Genomic DNA, 23,653 nt, shown 5'->3' on the forward strand with positions numbered 1-23,653 from the left:
AAACAAGCAGCCTGAAGAATGTTTCTCATCAGCTGACTTAGTGGATGGTGGGTGGCCCTCTTGGATTTCTTGAACATTTGCTCACATGTGAATGGAGTGAGGTAATATAAGATGAGGCCTTCTTTTTCAATCTTTTTTTTTTTTTGTTGTGAAATTATTATTATTATTTTTCTTTAGACCCACAACAAGTGGGTAATATTTATGGGGTACTTTTGAACTTAAGTGACTTAAAAGTGTTCAGTCTGGCTTTAGTCCACTTCAGGATGTAGTTCTTAATCCCTTGAACAGCAGCATTTGACTCAAAAAATGTGAGCTCTCTTGCCACTCCTTATCCCAAAGCAGCTCAGCCGAATGCCCCCGATGGTCTTCATCTCCTTAGGAGAGGAGATAACAGTTGTAACTACTGATTCATCCAGGCAAGGATGACAGCAGATTAATTGGTTACCTCTTTCCCATTTCATTCTGTCTTAAGAACTGGATGTTGCTGCTACTGTCTGCCAGCTCTGGATACTGCTCTACTGGGAGCACATAGTATCCTTCATACCCTTGGACTCTCCCTGTGCTCAAAAGCTGCTGCTTCTCTCCTTCAGTCCACAGGCGGCTCCCCTCTTTGCCATCCCGTGCCTTCTGTTGCTCTTTGGCCCAGGCTGACCCCAAAGCCCGCTGCCGAGCTTGGTCCAGAACTCTAGCCTTTTCTTCATCCAGAGTGTCTGGGGTCAGACCATAACGTATGTTAATCAATAAGGTGGAATATTGGAATTCAACGTTGGTAAACCTTCGAGTCCTTCCATTGATTAAAAGCGTTGGCTGGGACACTGTAACATTGACTCCGCTATCCAATACTTTGCGTCCACTTGTCATGGCCAAGGTGACAAGATCACCATCAGAGGAGCCAATCTTGACGAAATAATGGGTGTCTTTCCCCTCAATGCTATAGTGCATTTTGTCCAAGTAGTAAGCATTATTAAGCACTGACGCAATTTTTCGGCTGTCTTCCGTTGCAGTGCTTGAAATGCCAGTGGTTACCTTGCCTTCCTTCACAGCAAACATGATCCCCTTACCTATAATCGGAGTAGTGGTTGCAAACCAGTGACCTGCTTTCTCTCTACGACTGGCATGTAATTTTTTGGATATGACTTGTCCCTCAAGGGCCATGAAGGCTTGGTTGTGCCTCTCTGTGGTTTGCTGTACGCCGGTAATTAACTAAAAAAAAAAAAAAAAGATGGAAAAGACATTATTGATAAATAGAGAGATGATTCTGCAGCACTGTTATTGCTCCTTACTGTACTGATATAAAGAGACAAACATTGTCTGCTATCTTAAGAGGTGAAATGCTATAGGAGCAATTAATTTGGGAGTAGCTAAGGTAATATTTCAAATGTAAATATGAAAAGATATGATGCTAAACAAAAGTTACAAAAAAAATCTATCCAGCTGATTCAATCCAATGCATCAGCGTTTCACTAGTTTTACTCTTATCAGCTGTGCTTGTTATTGTTAACTTTACAAAACAACACGGCCAAGCAAAGCATTCAAATATACCTTTAACAAAAAGCATTGGCACAATCAGTGCATTCTTCTAATTCTCCTGATGTTAAGAAATGGATACAAGATAGCAATAGCACTTAGACTTATATACCACTTTACAGTGCTTTACAAGCCCTCTCTAAGCGGTTTACAGAGTCAGCATATTGCCCCCAACAATCTGGGTCATCATTTTACCGACTTCAGAAGGAAGGAAGGCTGAGTCAACCTTGAGCCTGGTGAGATTCGAACTGCCAAATTTCAGACAGCAGGCAGTCAGCAGAAGTAGCCTGCAGTACTGCATTCTAATCACTGCACCACTACAGTTCCTGGTGCGTTTGTTATCGTATCTTGAAATGTCTTTAAATTCTACAAAATTTAAAAAATGCCTATGAAAATTGCAAAGCATTCCTAGATTACAACCCCAAAATGTAACGCTAACGAAAGCTATGTAGTTACAGGAAGTTGCTGCTTACCTGCCCATGTTCACATGCCTGTGCTTCCGATAATTCATAAGAAGGTGGTACGAAGTACATTTTTGCTCTTGGGAAACCAGGTATAATGTTGCTGAGTTGAAAGCCAAACATCACTAGCCAGCTTTTCACATCTGAGAATTAAAATAAGCACATTTAGGAAAGGTGAAGATGGCTGGTACACAGTAACTAGAATTGAATCCGGGCCTACTTATTAAAGCCAGGATAGGATCTGAAGCATTTTTCTTGACAATTTGGATAATAAAAATGTTCCAAAAAGTCAAATGATAGATATTGCATCATTGCTACAAAGAAGCAAGAGCATTCATAGGAGAAGCTTTTCTGAGTTTTGGCAAGTAAAATGCTTAGAATGCTTTTTAACTAGAAAATCATCATAAAGGAAAGAAAAAAGTATGCTATAGCTATTACCCCCACCAATAAATATCTAAAACAATATTTAGTGCACCCTAGTATCTATGGTACAGTACAGGTAGTCCTCGACTTACGACCACAGTTGAGCCCAACATTTCTTTTGCTGAGTGAAATGTTTTTAACTGAGTTTTGTCCCGTTTTATGACTGTTATTGCCACAGTTGTTAAGTGAATCACTGCAGTTATTAAATTAGGAAGATTGTTGTTAAATGAATCTGGCTTCCCATTGTCTTTGATTGTCAGAAGTTTGCAAAAGGTGATCACATGACCCTGGGATATTGCACTTGTCATAAATATGAGTCAGTTACCAAGTGTCTGAATTTTAACCATGTGACTTTGGTGATGCTGCAACCGTTCTAATAGTGAAAAATGGTCATAAGTCATTCTTTTCTGTGCCATTGTAACTTCGAACGGACACTAAATGAACTGTTGTCAGCCGAAGACTACCTGTATTACCTTTCATTTTTTTTAAAGTTTAGCTATTCTAATAGGAAATATTTTCCACAATTTTCAGCCAGGATGGTCAAAATGGATGTTAAGTGCAGTTTGTTCTTCTTTGGGGAAGCATCGGTTTAAAACATTTGTTGGGCAGATTTTTTAAAATCCTTTTCATTCCAGCCGTTTTTACACAATATTTCTATTGCAACTGCCTCATTATATGCTGGTAGAATTTGATTCAAAGGCTTTTGGGATACCTACCTATCTACTTACCAGTGGTGGGTTGCCCCCTGTTTGGACCGGTTCTATAGAACCGGTAGTAAAATTGGCGGGAAGCTCCGCCCACTGACCCTGATGTCATCGGAACACTTCTGTGCATGCACGCGGCCCTCTTGTGAACCGGTAGTAAAGGTAGGTAGAACCTACCCCTGCTACCTACCTACCTACCTACCTACCTATCACTGAGTAAATATGCCAGGACATGCTGTCAATTCATCATCTATCTATCCTCACTTAGATGATTATATCCTAGACATCATGGATGATATTGAAGATTTCCCCAACTCCAATAACATGTTTTAACTTTCTTGAAATATAATTCATTTTGCCTAACATTTAAAGTTTTTGTAAATTACACTTAGCTGCATGAATGGGAATATTTCTTTTTCTTAAAAAATATATGACATGTACCACATTCTGTTCTGAAAAAGGTTTTATTGACTAGCTGTTAATTTCTTTTCTTTGGAGGCACTCATAAATAACTTAGCACTAAGTGGCGAATTAATACCAACAGAGTAGAATATTTACGCGACATGTGGAAGGAAACATTATTTTACATTTTAAGAAAGCCTTCCCCATTTTGGCACGACAGCTGGCATTGGGAAATTAGTGTCCATATGTACTCATATTAAAGTAAAAGAGTATTATCTATTTATAAATAATTAAAATGGAAATGATTTCAATAAATTATTCACTCTTGCAAGATTTCGGATGAAAATATGTGAGATCTCAGATGTGAGCTTGTAAAACAAAATTAGTCCATTTTAAACTTGTTTAACTAGGATTAGGGGACTGGAGGTTAAAACAACGAAAGAACAGTTGCAAGAATTGAATATGTCTAGTTTAATGAAAAGAAGGACTAGGGGTGATATGATAGCAGTTTTCCAATATCTAAGGGGTTGCAACTAGGGGGCAACCTATTGCTCCTGAAAACAAGAAGCAATGGATGAAAATTAATCAAGGAGAACCTAGATCTTAGGAGAAATTTTCTGACAGTTAATCAGTGAAACGACTTGCTTCCAGAATTTGTGGGTGCTGCAACACTGGAGATTTTTAAGAAGAGATTGGACAACCATTTGTCTGAAATGGTATAGAGTTTCCTGCTTGAGCAGTGCATTGGAGTAGAAGACCACTAAGGGTCCTCCCAACTCTGTTAATCAGTTTTTGGGTAGGGAAATGCCCATACCTAAAAGGCTTTCTGGACTACGCAATAGCTACACTGGCCTTGAGTGAGTTTCAATGCAGATCAAAGGCACCCTTTTCCTACCAATACTGATTCTTATTGGCTTGATTTGATCCCTGTTCTGCTTTAGGATGTGGATAAATTTCATTCCCATTACAGTCACTCTATTATTAGGAACCTGGTTAGTTTCTCTTTCCTTCATCATTTTGTTTGCACATAAAGTCCCAACAACCACTCTAACAAGGATTTGGAACCCTAACAACATAGTAACATAAAAACTCATATATATATATATATATATATATATATATATATTTTACTGAGAGGACATATATGCTTACAGGACTTCTGTATATTATTATTTATCAGTTATGGTAATTTGAAGGCCACTGAAATGGGGACAGCGCTCCTCTTGTTGGATACATCATCTTCATCCAACCAAATTCTTTTCTTCATAGTGCAGAATATCGGTGTCTTACTTTATTCTGCTTCTATGTACATAAAAGGGGCTAGAGCTGAAATGAGCAAAGGCCTTTTCCTTTGAGACTCTCCATGCTAATTACACAGTATTGTTTCCAGCGGCCCTGGAAAGTTTTGTGCCTTTTAATAGAAATATAGATAATACAGATGGTTCATATTAAGTCCTTTGCCTTTTTCCCCCTCTTGCCCATTGTTCCTCTTTCTGTCCCTGCTATGCCTGCCTTTTGTTTTGTTTTGTCAGTCAACGGTTTGATGTCTACTGATGTATAAATAAATAAATATCAAGCTATACTTTTGTTAGCTGAACTGAATTGCTTGCTGCTTGCTTGCTGTGACCTGGCTTTAGAGATTTGATTTTGATTTTCGTTTGTGATTAAAAACTAAACTGAAAATTACCCAGTTATTTTCGAACAGTCTAAATCCAAACTCAAAAAAAATAAATAAATGTCCAAATAATTAGAGAGATAAGTAATGCAACACATCATTTTATTTTACTTTTGTTATTGAATTCAAATCTTTGAGCTTCCCAGAGAACAAGATTTCCTTTTGCTTCTGCTAACACTTTTGCTTCTATTAAACACTGTGTCAGATCTGACCACTTTCGCTGCTCTCTTATTTCTCAATCGGGGAAAGAAAATCAACTCTTACCCAGAAGACTACAACCTATCACCAATACAAACCACTGGCTGACAAACACTGAACTATATCCTTAGCATACGATTTATCTCAAAGCATTGCTAAATCCCCCTGAATTAAATGGCTGTATATAACAGAAGAAGCAATGGGATTGCATGTGCAAATTGGTGCAAAGTATGTTTATAAAATCTAACTTTTAGCATTTTACATTGCTAAGGTTAATTCACATACATGAAGTGTGATTCTTCTGCTCAATCCAAAAACAGTTATTACATGGATTAACTTGATGCATATCATGTGTGCTTAAGTCCAACTTTTTCTAGCTGATCTTAAACCCACAGGACTGGATGCATGATTACATTACCATTGTTCAAAACCATAGGAGTTGGTTCGTTAACCAGTGCAATCTTCTTCCTATCCTGAAGCATTTTGAGTCTGTACTTGATATTAAATCAGTTTCCTAAGAGCAAAATAGCATTCTTACACTTTTTTTTTTACAATGTTCCTTAGATTTCCAGACTATTAATTATTTCTCACCTGTCACATAGTTCTTTAAATCCAGTTCATTGCTGAGAGGATTGTTGCTCTTGAACATATACAAGTTGAATGGGGCAGGTTCCTTACCAACATTTTTCCACATTGTATAATCAGGAGAGGTCCAACGTCCAGCCAAAACATCATAATCTCTTTGAGTAAAGTGGACCAGTTTTGTTAAGGGATCATATAGCCCTCCATGAAATCCAATGACTATTTGGAAGTCAGGATTAGAATCGTGATAGATCTCCCCATAGGCTGTGTATTGCAGTTGCTTGATCATTAGACCGTTGATACTGAAAACTGCCAATGGTGTACCCGTATTATCCGAGGCAACATAATATTCTTCTCCACTGCTGCTTTCCATTGCAAAAAGATGACCTTGCAGATCATAGTACAGAGAGGTAATTTCTGAATTTGAGTGGTTATACACATGTGTTATCCTAGTTGGGTTGTGAAGATCAGCATAAAAATATTGAAGGTGATGTCCCAGGTTAGTTTTGTAAGAGGCTCGTCTTCCTAATCCATCATAACGGTATTGAACACTCCATCCATTTGCTTTATTATAAGCTCTTGTTAAGAGGCCCTTGGAATTGTACTCAAATGTGTCAGAACCTCTTTGACACAAAAAGCCATCATCATCAATCTTATACTGCATATCACCTAGTCGCGTAATTCTATCTCTTAAATCATAGCGCAGGGGCATCAATCGGATACTGTTCCCAGGATTCAAAAGATGCAAGTTGCCATTTAGATCATAACTGTAACGCCAGTTTGGTCTGTCATTGACTGCCACACTCTGGAGCTGCCCATCTCCATCATAATCATATGTATATTTAGTTGTATTGGCATAAGGCCCAAGCTTTAATTCTCTCTTAGTTACCCTTCCCATACTGTCATATTGCACTGTCATCCAGTACATGAGCGATCGGAACATTTCATACTGAACTTCTTTAATCCGTCCGTGTGTATCAAAATGTTTGCTCAGTGTCATTACAGCCGTAGTGATTATTTGATTTATGTCATAATAGATTACCCCAAATTTGCCAAAGTGCTCTACTTTGCCTGAGATCTCATCATAACGATAGAGGTCAACCGGAAGAGGGATCTCACTTATTATAGGCTTGATGCTAGCTATTCGAAAACTATTATCATGATAGGTATAATCAAACCTAGCATTGACCATACCTTCTTCAGAGAATCTGTAAATCTGTTTGTCAACCAGAGGGCCAATTTTACGATAGCGGATGGTGCAAGAAAAGCCCCCGCTCTGTAGGTTAACCATCTTCAGGACTCCTGTAGTTTCATCATATCCAAAAGTCACTGCTGTGCTGTCATACGCAATCTCCGACAACTTGGATAACTTCCCGTATTTGTAGAAAACTTGCCGACCAGTTCCTAAAAAAGATGTTTTCAAAATCCTTCCATCATCGCTGTAATCAAAAATCACTGAAGCATTACTTTCAGGTGGGTTATAAATATTTCGAATATAGCCGATTGAGGTGTGAGTGCTCATGCTGTGTCGAGCTATACTTGGCATAGTGACAGCATGCAGCCGATCTGAAGAGTCATATTCAAAGATGTACTGCCGCTGACTTTGAAGGAGTAGCACCATAGACTATTGAAAAAACAAAGTCATATTTTATGTTTTTTTTTTTTTTATCAAAACATATCAGATGGGTATCACAATACAACACAAACCATTAAGGATTCCTTCATATACATGACAGTTACAGCTACTGCTGCTATAAACATTTTAATGCATATAGCTATTAATTTATTTGGCAGGACAAAAAAAAAAATTGATACACAATTGTAAAATAAACAACAGTGCATTCTGTTCTATTTATGCCATTAGGCTTGTAAAGAAATGTTAAACTCCATATTGACTTCATTTTCACAAATTCTGATTATCATATGCAGGCACTATACTATGTTGTAGGCTACGCTGATATTACACTAAAGAATGCTACAATATTAAGCACATCTGTAAGAGTGCTTTGAATTTACTGTGGATTTTTTTTTAACCATAAAGAGACTTTTTGCAATTTATGGCAAAGGCACACATAGAATCTGAAAAGCTTGATCACGCAATGTGTTACCCTATTAACATTTAATTAGTAAAGCTCATATGTAACAGTTATTGTCTGTTGGCACAAAAAAAATCTGATTGTGGCAAACTATTCTTAAAATGGGATTTCTTGCAGTTCTTAAAAGGATTCTTATAAGAGCTGACGTCACTTCATTTTAAAACAGAATAAAAGGATTTGTATTCCAAGGTTTTCAATTAGAGTGTTTCAGCTTAAGTAATTATTTAATAATGTCTGCCTGCATATCTATCTAAAATAATCTACAATTAAACAATTCTGGGTTGTTGTTGGTTTTTTTTCACCAAACAGACCAAATGAATGTGCAGCTGAGTTCTCCAGAACCAGGCAAAAAAATAGGGGCTGAAGAAGAAATAAGTAAGTTTAAAAAAACAGAACGGGCACAAGGTCTGTTATTTAAATTTAGTCCTAAAATTAAAGATACAGTGCATTAATCAGTAGTTGTATGTGCTAGCATTAGCTTATATCTAGCATTTAGGAATGAATATGCTGCTTAAGTTCTTAAAACACAAAGGCACCTCAGTTATGGTTTTTGAATTATTTGATGCACAGATACATATGCCAACGTCACTAAATCCCAAACTTCAGTTAATGCAGGACTATAGGCCATACCAACAATTACCTACTTTTTCTAAGTATGTATAACTCCACACTTTTCCATCAGCAAACATGCGTGCAATAATCCTGCCTTGTTTGTCAATCTCGGTTCTTTCACTCATGGCACCACGCTGAAGCCCAGCCAACCGTCCATTTGAAAAATAAGAGACATTCACAGCAGCAAGTCCACTGCTGGGCAGCCAGAGGAAAGGACGTCCAAGCTGATCATAAATAATACGGAGTGTAAACTTCCGGTGATCATCGTATATTTTCTCTGTGCGAATGTTCCGATCATAATCAATCGATAGTAGATTTCTTCCATGGACCTAATTAAAGCAAAATTATTAACATTAATACTGCTATACTGTAATCACAGAAGAAGCATTTGGTAGGTTTGCTTAAATTCTGCAGAAACCTGCAGAATTTGTTTTTTTCCTGTAAAAAAATTCAGTCATACACTGAAATGTGCTAATATATTGGTCTTTCCCCAACTAATTCTTTCTATACAAGAGTACAATTTTTTTTTAAAAAAATCTCAGAAGTAAGTCCTACTGAATTCAGTTCCCAGTAACTTTAATTATACAATATAGTGTACAATGCAACAAAGCAAGCAATTAATGCTGAAGAATTTGTATTCAATGTAAATATGAGAATAGAATTCTTAACATAAAGGTAAGAACTAGTAGATAAATTTATTAATATAAATGAACATATCTACTTAGAGATAAATCTTTAACTCAGTACAATAAAGTTTAAAAACACTGAGTAAAATCAGACCACGGAAATATTAGAACATAACACAAATACAGATTAAACAGTCAGCAATCGGGGATAAATAAGATAGTCTTTGAATTCTAGTTATAAATACTTGGAACTACTACTAAAAAAACTTTTTGCAGAATTAATAATCTATTGAAAAGCCTTAACTGCCAATTTTAAACTAAGGTGGGTGAATCATTTGAAAAAGACAACTTAAAAATTTCATCCTAGTGAGGTTGCTATTTTTTTGAAAATATGCATTATGGTATACATATAAATAAATGATATCTTAAATTTCTAAACCAATAAAACATTTTTTCTGACCCAGGCAGGGAAAAAACCCTCAAAGATCTAAACAGAATTGAATACTCAACAATGAATTTTCAGAAGGCAATTAGCTGACAATATGCAAAAGAAAAGGACTTCATAAGCACCTCAATTAATGGTTAGGGATTTTTCAGAATGCATTTTCTAGCTTGCTCTTAAATAACCAGTTATTTAAAACCAGAGATAATGGAAGTGAATTCTTATTTGGAATTTCTTACAGTAAATATTTCAAAGTTTAGGTGCTGAAAAAAGAGGATTCGGTAGAACTTATCTCTTTGTAGGGAAGGTGAGAGCTAAAATTAGATGTTTCAGAAGTGAAACCCAAGAGAAAAATGTTATATCCAACTTGAAATGTCATGTGTCTTGTTGATAAGGAACAGATGTATATTTTCTAATGAATTAATAGTCTGGGGAATAATTTCCTCACCAATTCTATCTGTGATGATTCTGTACATATCGTAACAAGCTTGGCTTCCTGCATGGATGCTACCAAGTTATTAATTAAAAAAAAAAAAAAAAGTCCACAATTTTCTATTTTAATGAGTAGTTCCATTTCCTATGGAAAGAAATGAAGTTCTCTCCATTCAAATATGACATTGCTTTCATATTTGAATTAATTTGAATACTTTTATCCATGACCAAAGATACCTATTTTTAAAAGATTATTTTTTGCTGCCTGAGTTGTTTAATGAAGTACAGCTGTTGAAACCACTGTTACATGAAGTCTTCAGCATTTTAAAAGGAATTATTTAAATGGTGAACATCCTGATTCTAAACATTATTTAGAGAACGTTAGGCAACATGGTACTGAATTTATATTTATACTGTAGCTATTAACCGTATTAATTCCAAATCTAGAGTTTCTGTATTCTGGGGACTGTATATAATGCATATCTGATCTGAATTTTCCTCCTTACACTTATATCCACAAATGCATCTGAAATAAGTGATTTCATTGTATGATAAGAAAATTAAATATTAATCAAAAACTTTTATATAATTGGAATATAACAATTCATAAAACATATCTGTATAAATATAAATAGAAGCTATACCCTTGGTAATAATATCCCCCCAAGAGATCCAGGTGGCTCCCACCCTTATGATATTCACGAAGCTATTGAAGACTTGGCTATTCTCCCAGGTCTCGGGCAGGGTAAAGTATGAGACCCTATGAAATGTTTTTTCGTGTCTTGTCTTTGGCCATTCAGATTTCTCTTTTATCTTACTCTTTCTATTTTTTTAATTGTAAGCCATCCAGAGTCATTAGGAGTCTGGCAGCTTCTAAACCATACAAGCTAGCAAACAAATAAGCTTCTCTTTCCTGTACTGCCTTTTATTAATTGTCTTGCACCTAACCTCTATCTAGAGTGCCAATTTTATTCGCTACTGCCTGCTAATTGGTAGACATAGAATAGAATAGAATAGAATAGAATAGAATAGAATAGAATAGAATAGAATAGAATAGAATAGAATAGAATAGAATTCTTTATTGGCCAAATGTGATTGGACATACAAGGAATTTGTCTTGGTGCATACGCTCTCGGTGTACATAAAAGAAAAGATACATTCGTCAAGAATCATAAGGTACAACACTTAATGATAGTCATAGGGAAACATTCAATATAAATCATAAGGATACCAGCAACAAGGTTACAGTCATACAGTCATAATGGGAAGAGATGGGTGATAGGAACAATGAGAAGATTAATAGTAATGCAGACTTAGTAAGTAGTTTGACAGTGTTGAGGGAATTATTTGTTTAGCTGAGTGATGGCATTCGGGAAAAAACTGTTCTTGTATCTAGTTGCCTTGGTTTGCAGTGCTCTATAGGGTCGTTTGGAAGGTAGGAGTTGAAACAGTTTATGTCCAGGATGCGAGGGGCCTGTAAATATTTTCACAGCCCTCTTTTTGACTCGTGCAGTATACAGGTCCTCAATGGAAAGCAGATTGGTAGCAATTGTTTTTTCTGCAGTTTTAATTATCCTCTGAAGTCTGTGTCTGTCTTGTTGGGTTTCAGAACCAAACCAGACAGTTATAGAGGTGCAGATGACAGACTCAATAATTCCTCTGTAGAACTGTTAATTGGTAGAAATCTTCCTTGAATCTTAATGTGACCACTTTAATTGCTGAAAATATGTTTATCCTGCTTACTTGGGATGAAACTTTTTATTAACATCTCTCCCACAAACTTAACTTAGGATATCGCACCTTAAGATCACTGCAACTCTTCCCAATCTTTAATTCTTTTTTGGCAGATCAACTAATTACAAAACAAATTTAATCTACACAAATCCTTGTCAACCTACCACCTAAATTTTCCAATACATAAAAAACTATAAAACATTTTAAAAAATTGACACGTTCACCAGGATGCCGTGTCTCACTCTGCTAGTGACTATTAGGAATTATCATCTTCACATGGTTAGAATCAGCACACAAATACATCTAAAACAAAACCAAAAGTATGGCCCCAGTGCATCAAAAGCTAATTTTGTATAGTAGTTAATACATCAGGCTAGAAACTGAGTGGCCTTTGAGCCTTACCCTTCTGATAGATGATCTTGGATAAGTCATTTTCTCAGCCCTATGAAGGAGACACTTTCCAAATCTTACCAAGAAAGACAGGAGTCAAGACTGACTTAAAGGTGGGCACATAGACAATATGCACCAACTAATGCTCATATTTGAATTGGATTAATTAATTAATTGTTTCTATGCCAAACAGATGTGAAGCTTTTTTTTCCTTGTTCAAGTGTGAAGTGGTCATTCTTCAGAGATAACTTTAAAAAAAAATACAGTATGCATGTAAACATCTGGCCAGCAGGTGGCAGCACCTGAACAATCATATTTGGTCTGGGAAGCTATAGAATTAGCCTTGGTTAGTGCTTAGATGTGACATCTCAAGGGAATGTAAGGTTGCAGGTTAGATTAGAAAGTGTAAATAAAATAGGAGAATGCAACGGAATTCTTTACAAAAACGAACATAGGAATATATTCCTAAGGCCATTAGGAATTGAGCTCATCCCAAAGAAACCTGATCTAAAAGAAATGGTGACTCTAGGATTGTTAAAAAGTCAGAACACAGAATCATACTAATCTTGAATTTAGCATGCATTGCAGCTAGTGTTCTAATGTAGAAGAGACATAGTTGCATTTATTTGTGACAGACCAAGGAATCCAGGTCAATCCTGTATTATCCAACTTCCCACGACATCAATTTGTGAATGAGACATTAATAAAGTAGAAATCTTTAAATTAGATTTCTTTTGACACCTGTGACTAAAGCGTTCTTCATTTTCTGGGGACGTTTTCTTCAGCTTATATATTATAGTAGGTTTGGCTGAAAGGTCCTGAAAACTGTTTCTCATATCAAAATTTAAAAAGTATATCAAAAGGTATGAAAATAGACCATGAGCTTTATTTTTAGGACTTGAAAGTGATTCTGAATTAGTTTCACAGCAAAAACGAGCCCAGTTCTCACCCTGAGATACTTTGAAGAAATTCAGTTACAGAATGAATCAATTACATGTATCAGGATTTGTAAAGAATTAATTTTTAATTATCTTTCATTTTCTTCATTCTCATTTTTACTACTTAGAGAAATTAAGCTAAATGTCTCTAAAGTAAATTATCTTTGAAAAGAAATGTTCTTATCCCTGATGTCAGAGTTCCCACAAGGAATTGTCTTGAAACTTCTTGCATTTGGTGTGTAATCTAATAACCGAAGTACAAAAATAATTTTCAGAGCAGCTGTTCCCTTGATGTACTTTTGCAAAAGGAATTGAAAATTAGCCTATTTATATTGGCATTATTGATAAAAGGCCTCACTTCATATTAGTGTGGGATTGTGATGAATCATATTACATTTATGGAGTGTATGATATTATATTTTCTTAGTCAGATCTCTTGTGACAGTTATGAAGGACTCGATTGGCTTTACACTGGGACTCATTGCTTTGTTTAAACGTTTAATGAAAGTTAACTTGTATAACCATTGATACTTTAACTGTTCTCAATGATACATCTATAGGTAACCTTGTACCTGTTCTATCATTTTTGATGTGAATGTTGAAAGAAATAGCACTTGATATAAATTAAGCTCTGCCTTATTTGTCCACAAGGCAGATTCATTCTCTTGTCTGATTAATTTATTCAATTATGCAAGGAGGAATATTTTAAAAAGCGTGCAATGGAAGTTTTTATTATTATTTCCAGTTGCATTTTTCTCTCGGGGGCATTCTACAGTCAAACCGCAGGAGCAGAAATAAAGACAATAAAAATGCTTTATCTTCTCAAAGAAAAAAAATCCTATTTTGATACTGAATGCTTTAGTCCTCATGCTTCTTGAAACAAGTGTAATGTGGTCATTTCTTATTAATTACATGGAAATCCATTCTCTTTGGGAGTACATATCGCACTATTATAAATACCATGACTTAAATTGATCTAATAAGCCACATCGTTTCTCTTTTGGGGAGGGTTATTATCTATATGCTAATCTTTCTTTATTTGTGCAAGGCACAATAGGCAGGTCCTAAGAGTGCTTTACTGAGGCTTTTATTAAACATTATTTATATACACAAAAGAGGGACAACTTCATAGAGGCTTGCAGAAAACACAGTATTCATTTTGGGATAATTTATTTTTGCTAATAGATATTAATTCTTGTCTACATAATAACATTATAGCATAGCTCTATTCAGCAGACTTAATTATGGTTTTTATAATGAATGAGAAGCAGAACTTTATATGGTTTAGCAAAGCAGGCAAAATAATTCTACGTATACACTGAAGAGGAATTCTCAGCAAAGACACACTATGAACTGTTTCACATGTAGCATTAAGTTATGGATCGGTCAACCAGAGTTTGCTGAATAAATAATAATTGGTTAGGTTCGTGTAATATATGAAAATCATTAAGCTGAACTTGAAGTGTGGACCCTTTAAAAAATTACAACAATACTTTCACAGACACCTGATTAGAGATTCGCTAATAAATAATTGGATTAAAGTTAAAAAGAAACACTACATAAAAATCCCAACTTGGCTATCCACAATGGAAGCGATGATCCATCCAAACTGTTAGGGTGTGTGTAAAAAGTATTTGTTGCTTGTGCAACAAGCAGAGCAGAAACACACAGGGAAGGAGATAAACGTGTAGCTCATGTGAGAAAAATACTTTATATACAAGATAATAAGCAGTCTCGGTGTAGATAAAACAGTCCAAGGTCATAAACAGTAATATCAGTCCAGTAAGTATCTTCCCTTACCAAAGCAAACAGACTTTAGTAACTCTCGGTATACAGTACCATATAACAATCCAGTCTAACACCAATCAGCAGAAAGACGCAGGAAGCAACAGGAACAGGAACAATCAGGAACAAAGAACGCTTCTCTGCGCTGCTTATGTATGCACTGTAGCCTAATTACAGGGTTCAGCAAACCCTGATTACGTGCTCAGTTGTTTCTTAAAGAAACAGATATATTGCCTGACCAACAAGTTAGGAGTAAGCTACAAGCTGAACCTAACACAAACAATTTAGATTTGAATAAAATGTTAAAATATAAAGACCTATTAGATAATCATGGAAAGTTAAAAACATTACAGGACCTCCAAGAACAAGGGCTACGAGTTGACTGGTGGGCTTATCTCCAATTACAAAACCGATATAAACAAGATATAAAAGATTATGGAATATACTTAAACCACAACAACTAGACAAAATTTTATTAGGACCAGACAAAAAAAATATTACTAAAATTTACAAATACCTTTTGGAAGTAGAACTGGAGGAAGAAGAAGTGAAAGGATGCATGATTGCATGGGGTCAAAATATTGGACACAACATAAAACTATCAGATTGGGAGAACATATGGAACAGAAACCATAAACTAACAAAATCAGCAGCATATAAAGAAAACGCATATAAAATGTTCTACAGGTGGCACTTACCCCCTTCGAGATTAGCGAAAATGTACCCTAAAATGAGCCCCATATGTTGGAAATATAAAAAGAAACATACTACTATATGTGATGGTCCTGCCCTGAGGCTCGAAAATATTGGCTAAAAATTAAAGACTGGCTACAGGAAATCATTAATGATCAATTAGACTTAGAACCGGAACTCTCCCTATTGGGGATCTCAAAAAAAAAAAAAAAAAAGTGAAAGGCACAAAATATCTAGTACTAAACATATTAACCGCTGCCAGGATTGCCTAGCTCAATGTTGGAAACAGCCATGTACACCCGCAGAGAACTGGTCATACTAAAGATCATGAATTGTGCAGAAATGGACAAATTAACGCTGAGTTTAAAAGATAAAGAGACATTGATATTTTACAATGTGTGGAGGAATTTTTCCCTACCGGTTCTGTGGGTGTGGCTTGGTGGGGGGGTATCCTGTGACTGAGTGGACATAGCCAACTCGATGTCACTCACAGTCACACCCACTCAATCACAAGACCGTCCCACCAAGCCACGCCCACAGAACCCGGTAGGAAAACTTTTTAAATTTCTATTCTGCCACCCACTCGCCACCCACTCTCTCTTCGCTTTGGGTCGGGGGCCAGGGCCCAGGGATGCACCATTTGATGGGGCTCTGGAGCTGCCGCCTGCTCGCCGCCTGCCTCAACCAGGTCGGGGAATGCACCATTCCCCGATACCAGCCTTGCCCTGGAACCGCTGCCCACTCTCTCATCGCCAAACGGTGTGTCCTTACCTTTCTCCCACAGCTGGCTGTCAGGGAAGGCAAGCACCCGAAAGTTACCGGAGTCTCTCACTCTCCTTCTTGAATGAGCTGCCACCATTGCCCTGGTCCACGCGCCGGCTGCGCAAGCACACACCCAACCTGCCACTGATGAGTGAATTAAATAAACGGTGTGCGCTTGCGCAGCCGGCACATGGACCAGAGCAGCGATGGTGGCGGCTCATTCAAGAAGGAGAGTGAGCAACTCTGGTAACTTTCGGGCTCTTGCCTTCCCTAACAGCCAGCCGCGGGAGAAAGTTGAGCAGTACGATACACCCCGTGGCGAAGGGCGAGCAAGCAGCGGCTCCACGGCAAGGCCGGAGTCGGGGAATGGTGCATTCCCTGACTCCGTGGAATGGGGCGGGTGGGCAGAGCCTCCAGCTGCCATTGCTACCGGTTCTCCGAACTACCGGTCATCATCACTACCGGATCAGCAGATCCGGTCCGATCCGGTAGCATTTCACCTGATGTGTGGGAACAGTGGTATAACTGGATAGAACGGAGATAGATTGAAGGTAGATAGTTATTAAATACAAGTATTAGATAAAATAAGAATGTAAATATGCACAATTTAATTTTTGTAAATAATGCACAAATTATTTTCACAAGAAAAACACCACAATTAGCTGTTGAGTGAAATAAGTTTTTATGTTTTTAATGTAATAAAAGTTTAATAAAGTGTTTATAAAAAAAAATAAAAAATAAAAAATTGTGGTTATCTATCTTATAGGCCTGCATTTAAACCAAACCACGAAACCACCAAATCCTTACTGTTTCTCGCTTCTTGCTAGCTCACAAACACTGCAGAAAAATAAAAAATATTTCATCAAACTAAGTGCCATAGCCACCTGCTTACAGTGAAGCTGGCCATCTTCGAAAATTGACCTTCAATTCAACACTGTGAGCTATTCTCTAATTCTTTGTAACAAGGCCTTTCAAACAAGGGTTTTGGAATTCAGTTCTAAAAGATTTGAAAATCAGTTCTACATGTCAATTGTGTACTGCAAACAAGTACTTTTCTTTTTTTAAAAAAAATCATCATTCTGAGAAAATTTCATTTTCTCAGAAATAAGACACCAGGACCCCAATCTACTAAACCACAGGTGTCAAACTTGCAGTGTCACGTTGCCGTCACATGATGTATCGCGATGTTTTTCTCCTTCCTGGAGCTGAGGTGGGAGTGGCCTATGCATGATACATCTGGCCTATGATACCATTTTGACACCCCTGCACTAAATTTAACCTTATTTATGCTGTTTTATTTAAGCCACAGATTGTGATGTGATCCCTGAAGCCAAGAAGCTGGATGCTTAATTTTTTTTCTCGCTCATAATAGCAGGGAAAGAAGACCCAGTTTGCCATTTCCTTTTAGTCACATCCCTGCTAGTGTTTCCTTCAGAAATTGAAGACAGTTTGACAGGAAAGAACCTTTGTTCTTCCCCACTGAAGCCCACATAAGGCAAACTTTGTCACTGACTGTCCTTTTTCTCAAGCACCACCCATGTGTATGAACTGCTTTTCTCTGGTACATGTCTTTGCAGCTGTCACTTTTAACATCTGATTAAGCAGCATAAAACATAGCAAAATGCCCATCTTTGACAATTCTAGATTCTCAGGCATAATACAGTAAATCTATTTGCTCTTGTTTGTAACTAAGTATATAAATACTATTATATCAGTGGAAGGTTAGGTATAGGATTGTGTTTATTCCACATATTAAATGCTCCATTACTGCCCCTTCTGTATGCATCTAGAATAGATTCCTATTCACTTTACCATTTACTTTATCACTCTATTGCCAAGGCTGCATTTTGTTTTGGGTATAGAACATGGACAAGAAAAGCAAGAGATTGACTAATACAGGTAGCCCCAAGGAATCTAAGGGGAAAGTATATCCAGAATTATTTGCTGAAGCAGCATACCAGGCATTTGGAAAAATGCAGAAGGATTTAAGAGGAAAATTACTTTTTAAAATGAATAGCAGCTTGGATTCTCAAAATTAAAGATGTGGCATTGAAGAGGCATTTTTAAAATGCTGGAATTACAATCCCAAATTTTATTTTTCTACCATTGCTCAATTTCTGGACTTACAATTTAAAATAATTAAATCGTACTTACTAATAACATCACAGAGAGGCTGAGCAGCCTGAAGCAAGAGCGCCATCTGCTGATGAAAAGGGAACTGCCTAACTATTTAAAGAGACAGAAACTATTTGCTGGATAAGTATCTGCCCTAAGACCACCAGAGATTTGAATATTAAATAAGAATTTCAGCTAAGAGTCCCCTGAATACTATTGAACATATAAAAGGGATTTGAAGAGATGTGGATAATCCTCTGCTGAATTTGAATTGATTGGATTGACTGGATTGATTATTGATTGAGACTTGGAAGTTTTGTATTGAATTAATGATTCCTGGACAATTGGCCAAAAAGGAAACTTATTAAATACAGACACAACAGAAGACGGAAGTGAGAGAAGAAAAGTGGAATGGAGTTATTTCAAAGTATTGAGGAAATATTTGAGCTATAGACCAAAAACTGGAAAATATATTACAAGTGATAATGGACAAAGAACAGACCAAAGAGGAAAGAATGGAACCATCAGAAGAAACAGAGGAAAAAGCAGAACTGAGAAGCCAACAGAAAGAAACAACAAGGACGAGTTATTATTAAAGCTAATAGTGGTTAAGGAATTAAAAACGGAGGAATATACTGTAAAAGACACAAAAATGAAACAGGAGAAACAGGAAGAGAGCTGTGGAAAAGAGAAGGGGTCAGGAGCAGATAGTTTTGGAACCAGACAGTGGGAAAGGGTAGAGAAAAAAGTTAGACTATATAAACAGAAGACAGATTTAGATGTAGAAGGAGTAACATAAGGGATGAATATGGGAGGCAAACCAAAAGGAAAATAAGATTAAAGGTTTGGATGCAAGCAAGAGATGATGGATAAAAGAGAGGGGGAAAAAAAGGAAAGGAAAGGAATCCTTCATAAACATATCTTCATAAATATGTATTAATATTAGAATGACATAGGTTTGTTAATTATTTTACAAGTAGTGTAATGGACACTAGAATAACATTTCAATACAAATAGATATAAAGAATGGAATAAGGGAAATAGGAGAAGTACGAATAACAATGCAACAATAAGTGAAACTAGAATTTGAAATATTAAAAATGCATAAAAACATGATTAGCAGTGAAATATTAGAACTAAAAATGAGTGGTTAAATAATGAAAGAATTTATTTTAATATACATATGTGTATTAATAGAATTATACTCTATATTATAGAATTATGTATTAATGATTGTGATTGGTACTAGGAGTGTACATTGAGGCAATGAATAATGAAAAATTGAAGGCTGAATTTTTTATATAAATTGATATGAAGAGTTAACTAAAGGAAGTGAAAAAATATGTATTTGAATATTATAGTGATATTGGAAGGGAAAACAAAATAAACAGATAGAAATAAGAGGGGAATAATAATAAATAGATATATGGATATATAGATTATTGACATGAAGGTATATGAAAGAACAAAAGGTTCTTTTGGGTTTAGAATTGAAGGGTGATAATAAAAGATATGTGTACATGAAACTATGAAAATGAAATGTAGTAACTAGGAGTAATAACATTATGTTAATTGTACTGAAATGTATGATACTCAGATATCACACTATTCATGCATTGATATGTATAAACAGTATAAAATAAAATAAAAACTTGGGGAAAAAAAGAAATCCAAAAGAAAAGTATTGGCCAGAAGCAGGTAACTTTAAGAAGAAAATGAAAAGTGAGCACAGTTTATTGCAAGTGAGCCACTTGTAAGATTGGTGCTCAAAGGATCATCTCTCTGAGGGTGAGAATGAAAATTTACCTCTGGTTTGACTGTAAAACCATGACAACTTTGTCCAAAAATGTCATCGCTATACTTAGAACTACGCCAACTTCAGTCTGACCTAAGCATAGTACATAAAATTATCTGCCACAATGTCCTTCCTGTCATTGACTACTTCAGCTTCAACCACAACAAAACACGAGCAAATAATAGATACAAACTCAAGGTAAACCATTCCAAACTCGATTGCAGAAAATATGACTTCAGTAACAGAGTGGTCAATGCCTGGAATGCACTACTTGACTCTGTAGTTTCTTCCCCAAACCCCCAAAATTTTAACCTTAAAGTGTCTACTGTTGACCACACCCCATTCCTAAGAGGTTAGTAAGGGGCGTGCATAAGTGCACCAGCGTGCCTACTGTCCCTGTCCTAATATTCCTTTTTACTTACTCTTTTCATGTATTCAAATTATGTTTATTACTTTTACATTTTATCTTATATATGCTTGATAAATAAATAAATAAAATAAATATGATGGCAACATGGAACATATGCACCAAAGAAAAAATTCTTGTGTGTCCAATCACACTGGCCAAAAAAGAATTCTATTCTATTCTATTCTATTCTATTCTATTCTATTCTATTCTATTCTATTCTATTCTATTCTATTCTATTCTATTCTATTCTATTCTAAAAAGATTATAGTAAAAAATCAGTCTTTATCATGCAAATGAATAAGATCCCAGCAATAAGGGAAAGTTGAAAAAAAATAAACACTTCATCTTCTCTGATTTTCTATACTGCTGTCATCCCCACTTTTTGAAATTTATATCAAAATTTTATTGGCAATTAACAGTAAATATTGAGACCATTAACAGCAAGGGAGGGAAATAACCTTATAAAGTTCAGAATCTTATCAAATTGAGTTGTCTGTGAATAACAATAATCTGCATTTCTGATACTTGAGCAAACTAGAAGACCAATGTATAATTTAATATGGATATAAATGCTTTTGAAAGTATGCTTGTTTTCTCTTACTCTCTAAAAACTCTGTACATCAAGGTTCAGGAGCAAAAGCTTCCAATTCAAAAGATACTAAAACTACAGGAAGCTTGAGAATTCATTTTTTTAATTCTGGAAATTTTGTAAGCCTTTAGGCTTATTTAATTATTTTACATCCAATCTAATCTATCCATTAAAAACCTAACAAAAATTAAAAGAAGCAAATGCTATTTTTTTAAGCATGGAATTTTTCAAACTCTGCTTTAATTTATTAGCATTAATCTCCTCAAATCCATTTTATGGTATTTAGACATCTCCTCTCATTGTAAGGTCTCATCAGCATTTTCCATTTGGGGATTGGTGCAGATGTGCATGTGAGACACTAGAATGGTATTACAATTCCCATCTTCTCATGTACTGGGATCTTATTGCATTTCCCTTCATTTCATCCACTTTTTTACGTTAACAAATCTGAATTAACAGAAATTAGATGCAAATACATTCAGTGCTTTCCCTCTTGTTTTCAAATTGTACTTTTAGTCCACTCAACCTGTTATTATTTTACAGTGATTTTCACTTAAAAGCTAAATGGATGTGTGATTACTGTTATAGGAACTAACACAAAACAATTAAATGCTGAGGTGTTGAAAGATAAAGTTGAGCTGTTTTGCATGTGCATAGGGGGGAAGGGGGAAGGAAAAGAAAAGAAAAAGAAAGAAAAAAGAGAAAGAAAAGAAAGAGAAAAATTGGAAACCTTAAGCCTGGGAAGAAATCAGCTGTAAGACAAATGCATTTAACTTTGCTAATTACTGCAAGTGACTCTATTAAGATTTTACTACCTTGTGCCAGGACTTTAGACATTTATTTAAGGCTTTCACTTGTTATTTGAGAATAGCTGATTTCATGCATGAAAAAAAAAGCCCAGCATAAAGTGGCTTCTATTAATAATTAGCTTCTCAAGTGCAGCATTTTACACCAATCAGTTATATGCTTGAAATGAAGACATTTATGATTGAATCCCAAATGTCATCATAGTTTCACTTCTACTTCTACAAACTATAAGAATTATATGACCTTCAATTTAGCCATGACTGAACATGCACTTAAGGCTTTTGCACAGCTCCATTTCATGTGCCCATTGTATCCCTTCCTGGACTGGACAGCCCTTCGAATTTACCCTCATTACGTCATACCTTAACTATTGCATTACATAGAGTTGCCTTTGAAGATCAATCAGAAACTTTAAATGGTCCAGAATGTAGCAGAGTGGAAAGTGGTAGGCCCAGTACTCTTCAATATCTTCATAAATGACTTAGATAAGGGAATAGAAGGGGAACTCATCAAATTTGCAGATGACACTAAATTGGCAGGAATAACCAACACCCCAGAAGACAAGCTCAGGATCCAAAAAGATTTTGACAGACTTGAACAATGGGCCTTATCCAACAACATGAAATTTCATGTGCTGAAAAGCAAGGTTTTACATCTAGGCAGGAAAAAAAATCCAAGTACAAATACAGATTAGGCAAAACCTGGCTCATACACAGAAACTGTGAGAGGGACCTTGGAGTCCTAGTGGATGATCACTCAAATATGAACCAACAGTTGCAGCAGCAGCTAAAAAAGCTAATACAATCCTTGGTTGTATAAACAGAGGCATAGAATCAAAATCACGTGAAGTATTAGAGCGGCTTTATAAAGCCTTAGTAAGGCCACAACTGGAAAACTTCATCCAGTTTTGGTCATTACATTACCAAAAAAAGATGTTGAGACTTTGGAAAAATGCAAAGAAGAACAACTAAAATGATTAAAGGCCTAGAGACAAAAATTTATGAAGAACGGTTGTAGGATTTGGGCTTGACTAGTCTAGAGAAAATAAGGACTAGGGGAAACATGATAGCATAGTCCAATATTTGAAAGGTTGCTACAAACAAGAGGGGGTCAACTTATTTTCCAAAAAACCAGAGGGCATGATAAGAAACAATGGATGGAAACTAATCAAGGAGAGAAACAACCTAACACTAAGGAGAAATTTCCTAACAGTGAGAACAATTAACTAGTGAAACAGCTTGCTATTAGAAGTTGTGGGTACTTCATCAATGGAGGTTTTTAAGAAGAGACTGGACAGTTACTTGTCTGAAATGGTATAGGGCAGTTATGGCGAACCTATGGCACACCTGCCCGAAGTGGCACACAGAGCCATGTTGCCTGGCATGTGCGGCCTTGCTCATTCCTCTTCTGAGTTTCTGGTGTGCATGTGTGCGCGACAATCAGCTGGCCTTTTTGC

The 23,653-nt window shown here is 36.1% G+C and overlaps 1 protein-coding gene across 2 annotated transcripts in view; it reads right to left on the minus strand.

Moving 5' to 3' along the window:
* Nucleotides 1-441: 441 nt before the first annotated feature.
* The window catches only part of TENM2 (teneurin transmembrane protein 2), an 823,064-nt gene continuing 799,852 nt past the window's right edge, over nt 442-23,653 (minus strand). For both annotated transcript variants that reach the window (XM_070937374.1, XM_070937373.1), the window contains exons 26-29: nt 8,713-9,009; nt 5,982-7,596; nt 2,001-2,131; nt 442-1,203 (exon numbers count right to left, since the gene is read on the minus strand). In XM_070937374.1, coding sequence (XP_070793475.1) covers nt 442-1,203; nt 2,001-2,131; nt 5,982-7,596; nt 8,713-9,009 — 2,805 coding nt within the window. The remainder of the gene's footprint in view (nt 1,204-2,000; nt 2,132-5,981; nt 7,597-8,712; nt 9,010-23,653) is intronic.

This window comes from Pituophis catenifer, unplaced genomic scaffold, assembly GCF_029215685.1.
Source record: "Pituophis catenifer annectens isolate HBS135680 unplaced genomic scaffold, rPitCat1.0.hap2 SCAF_2, whole genome shotgun sequence".
Lineage (NCBI taxonomy): Eukaryota > Metazoa > Chordata > Lepidosauria > Squamata > Colubridae > Pituophis > Pituophis catenifer.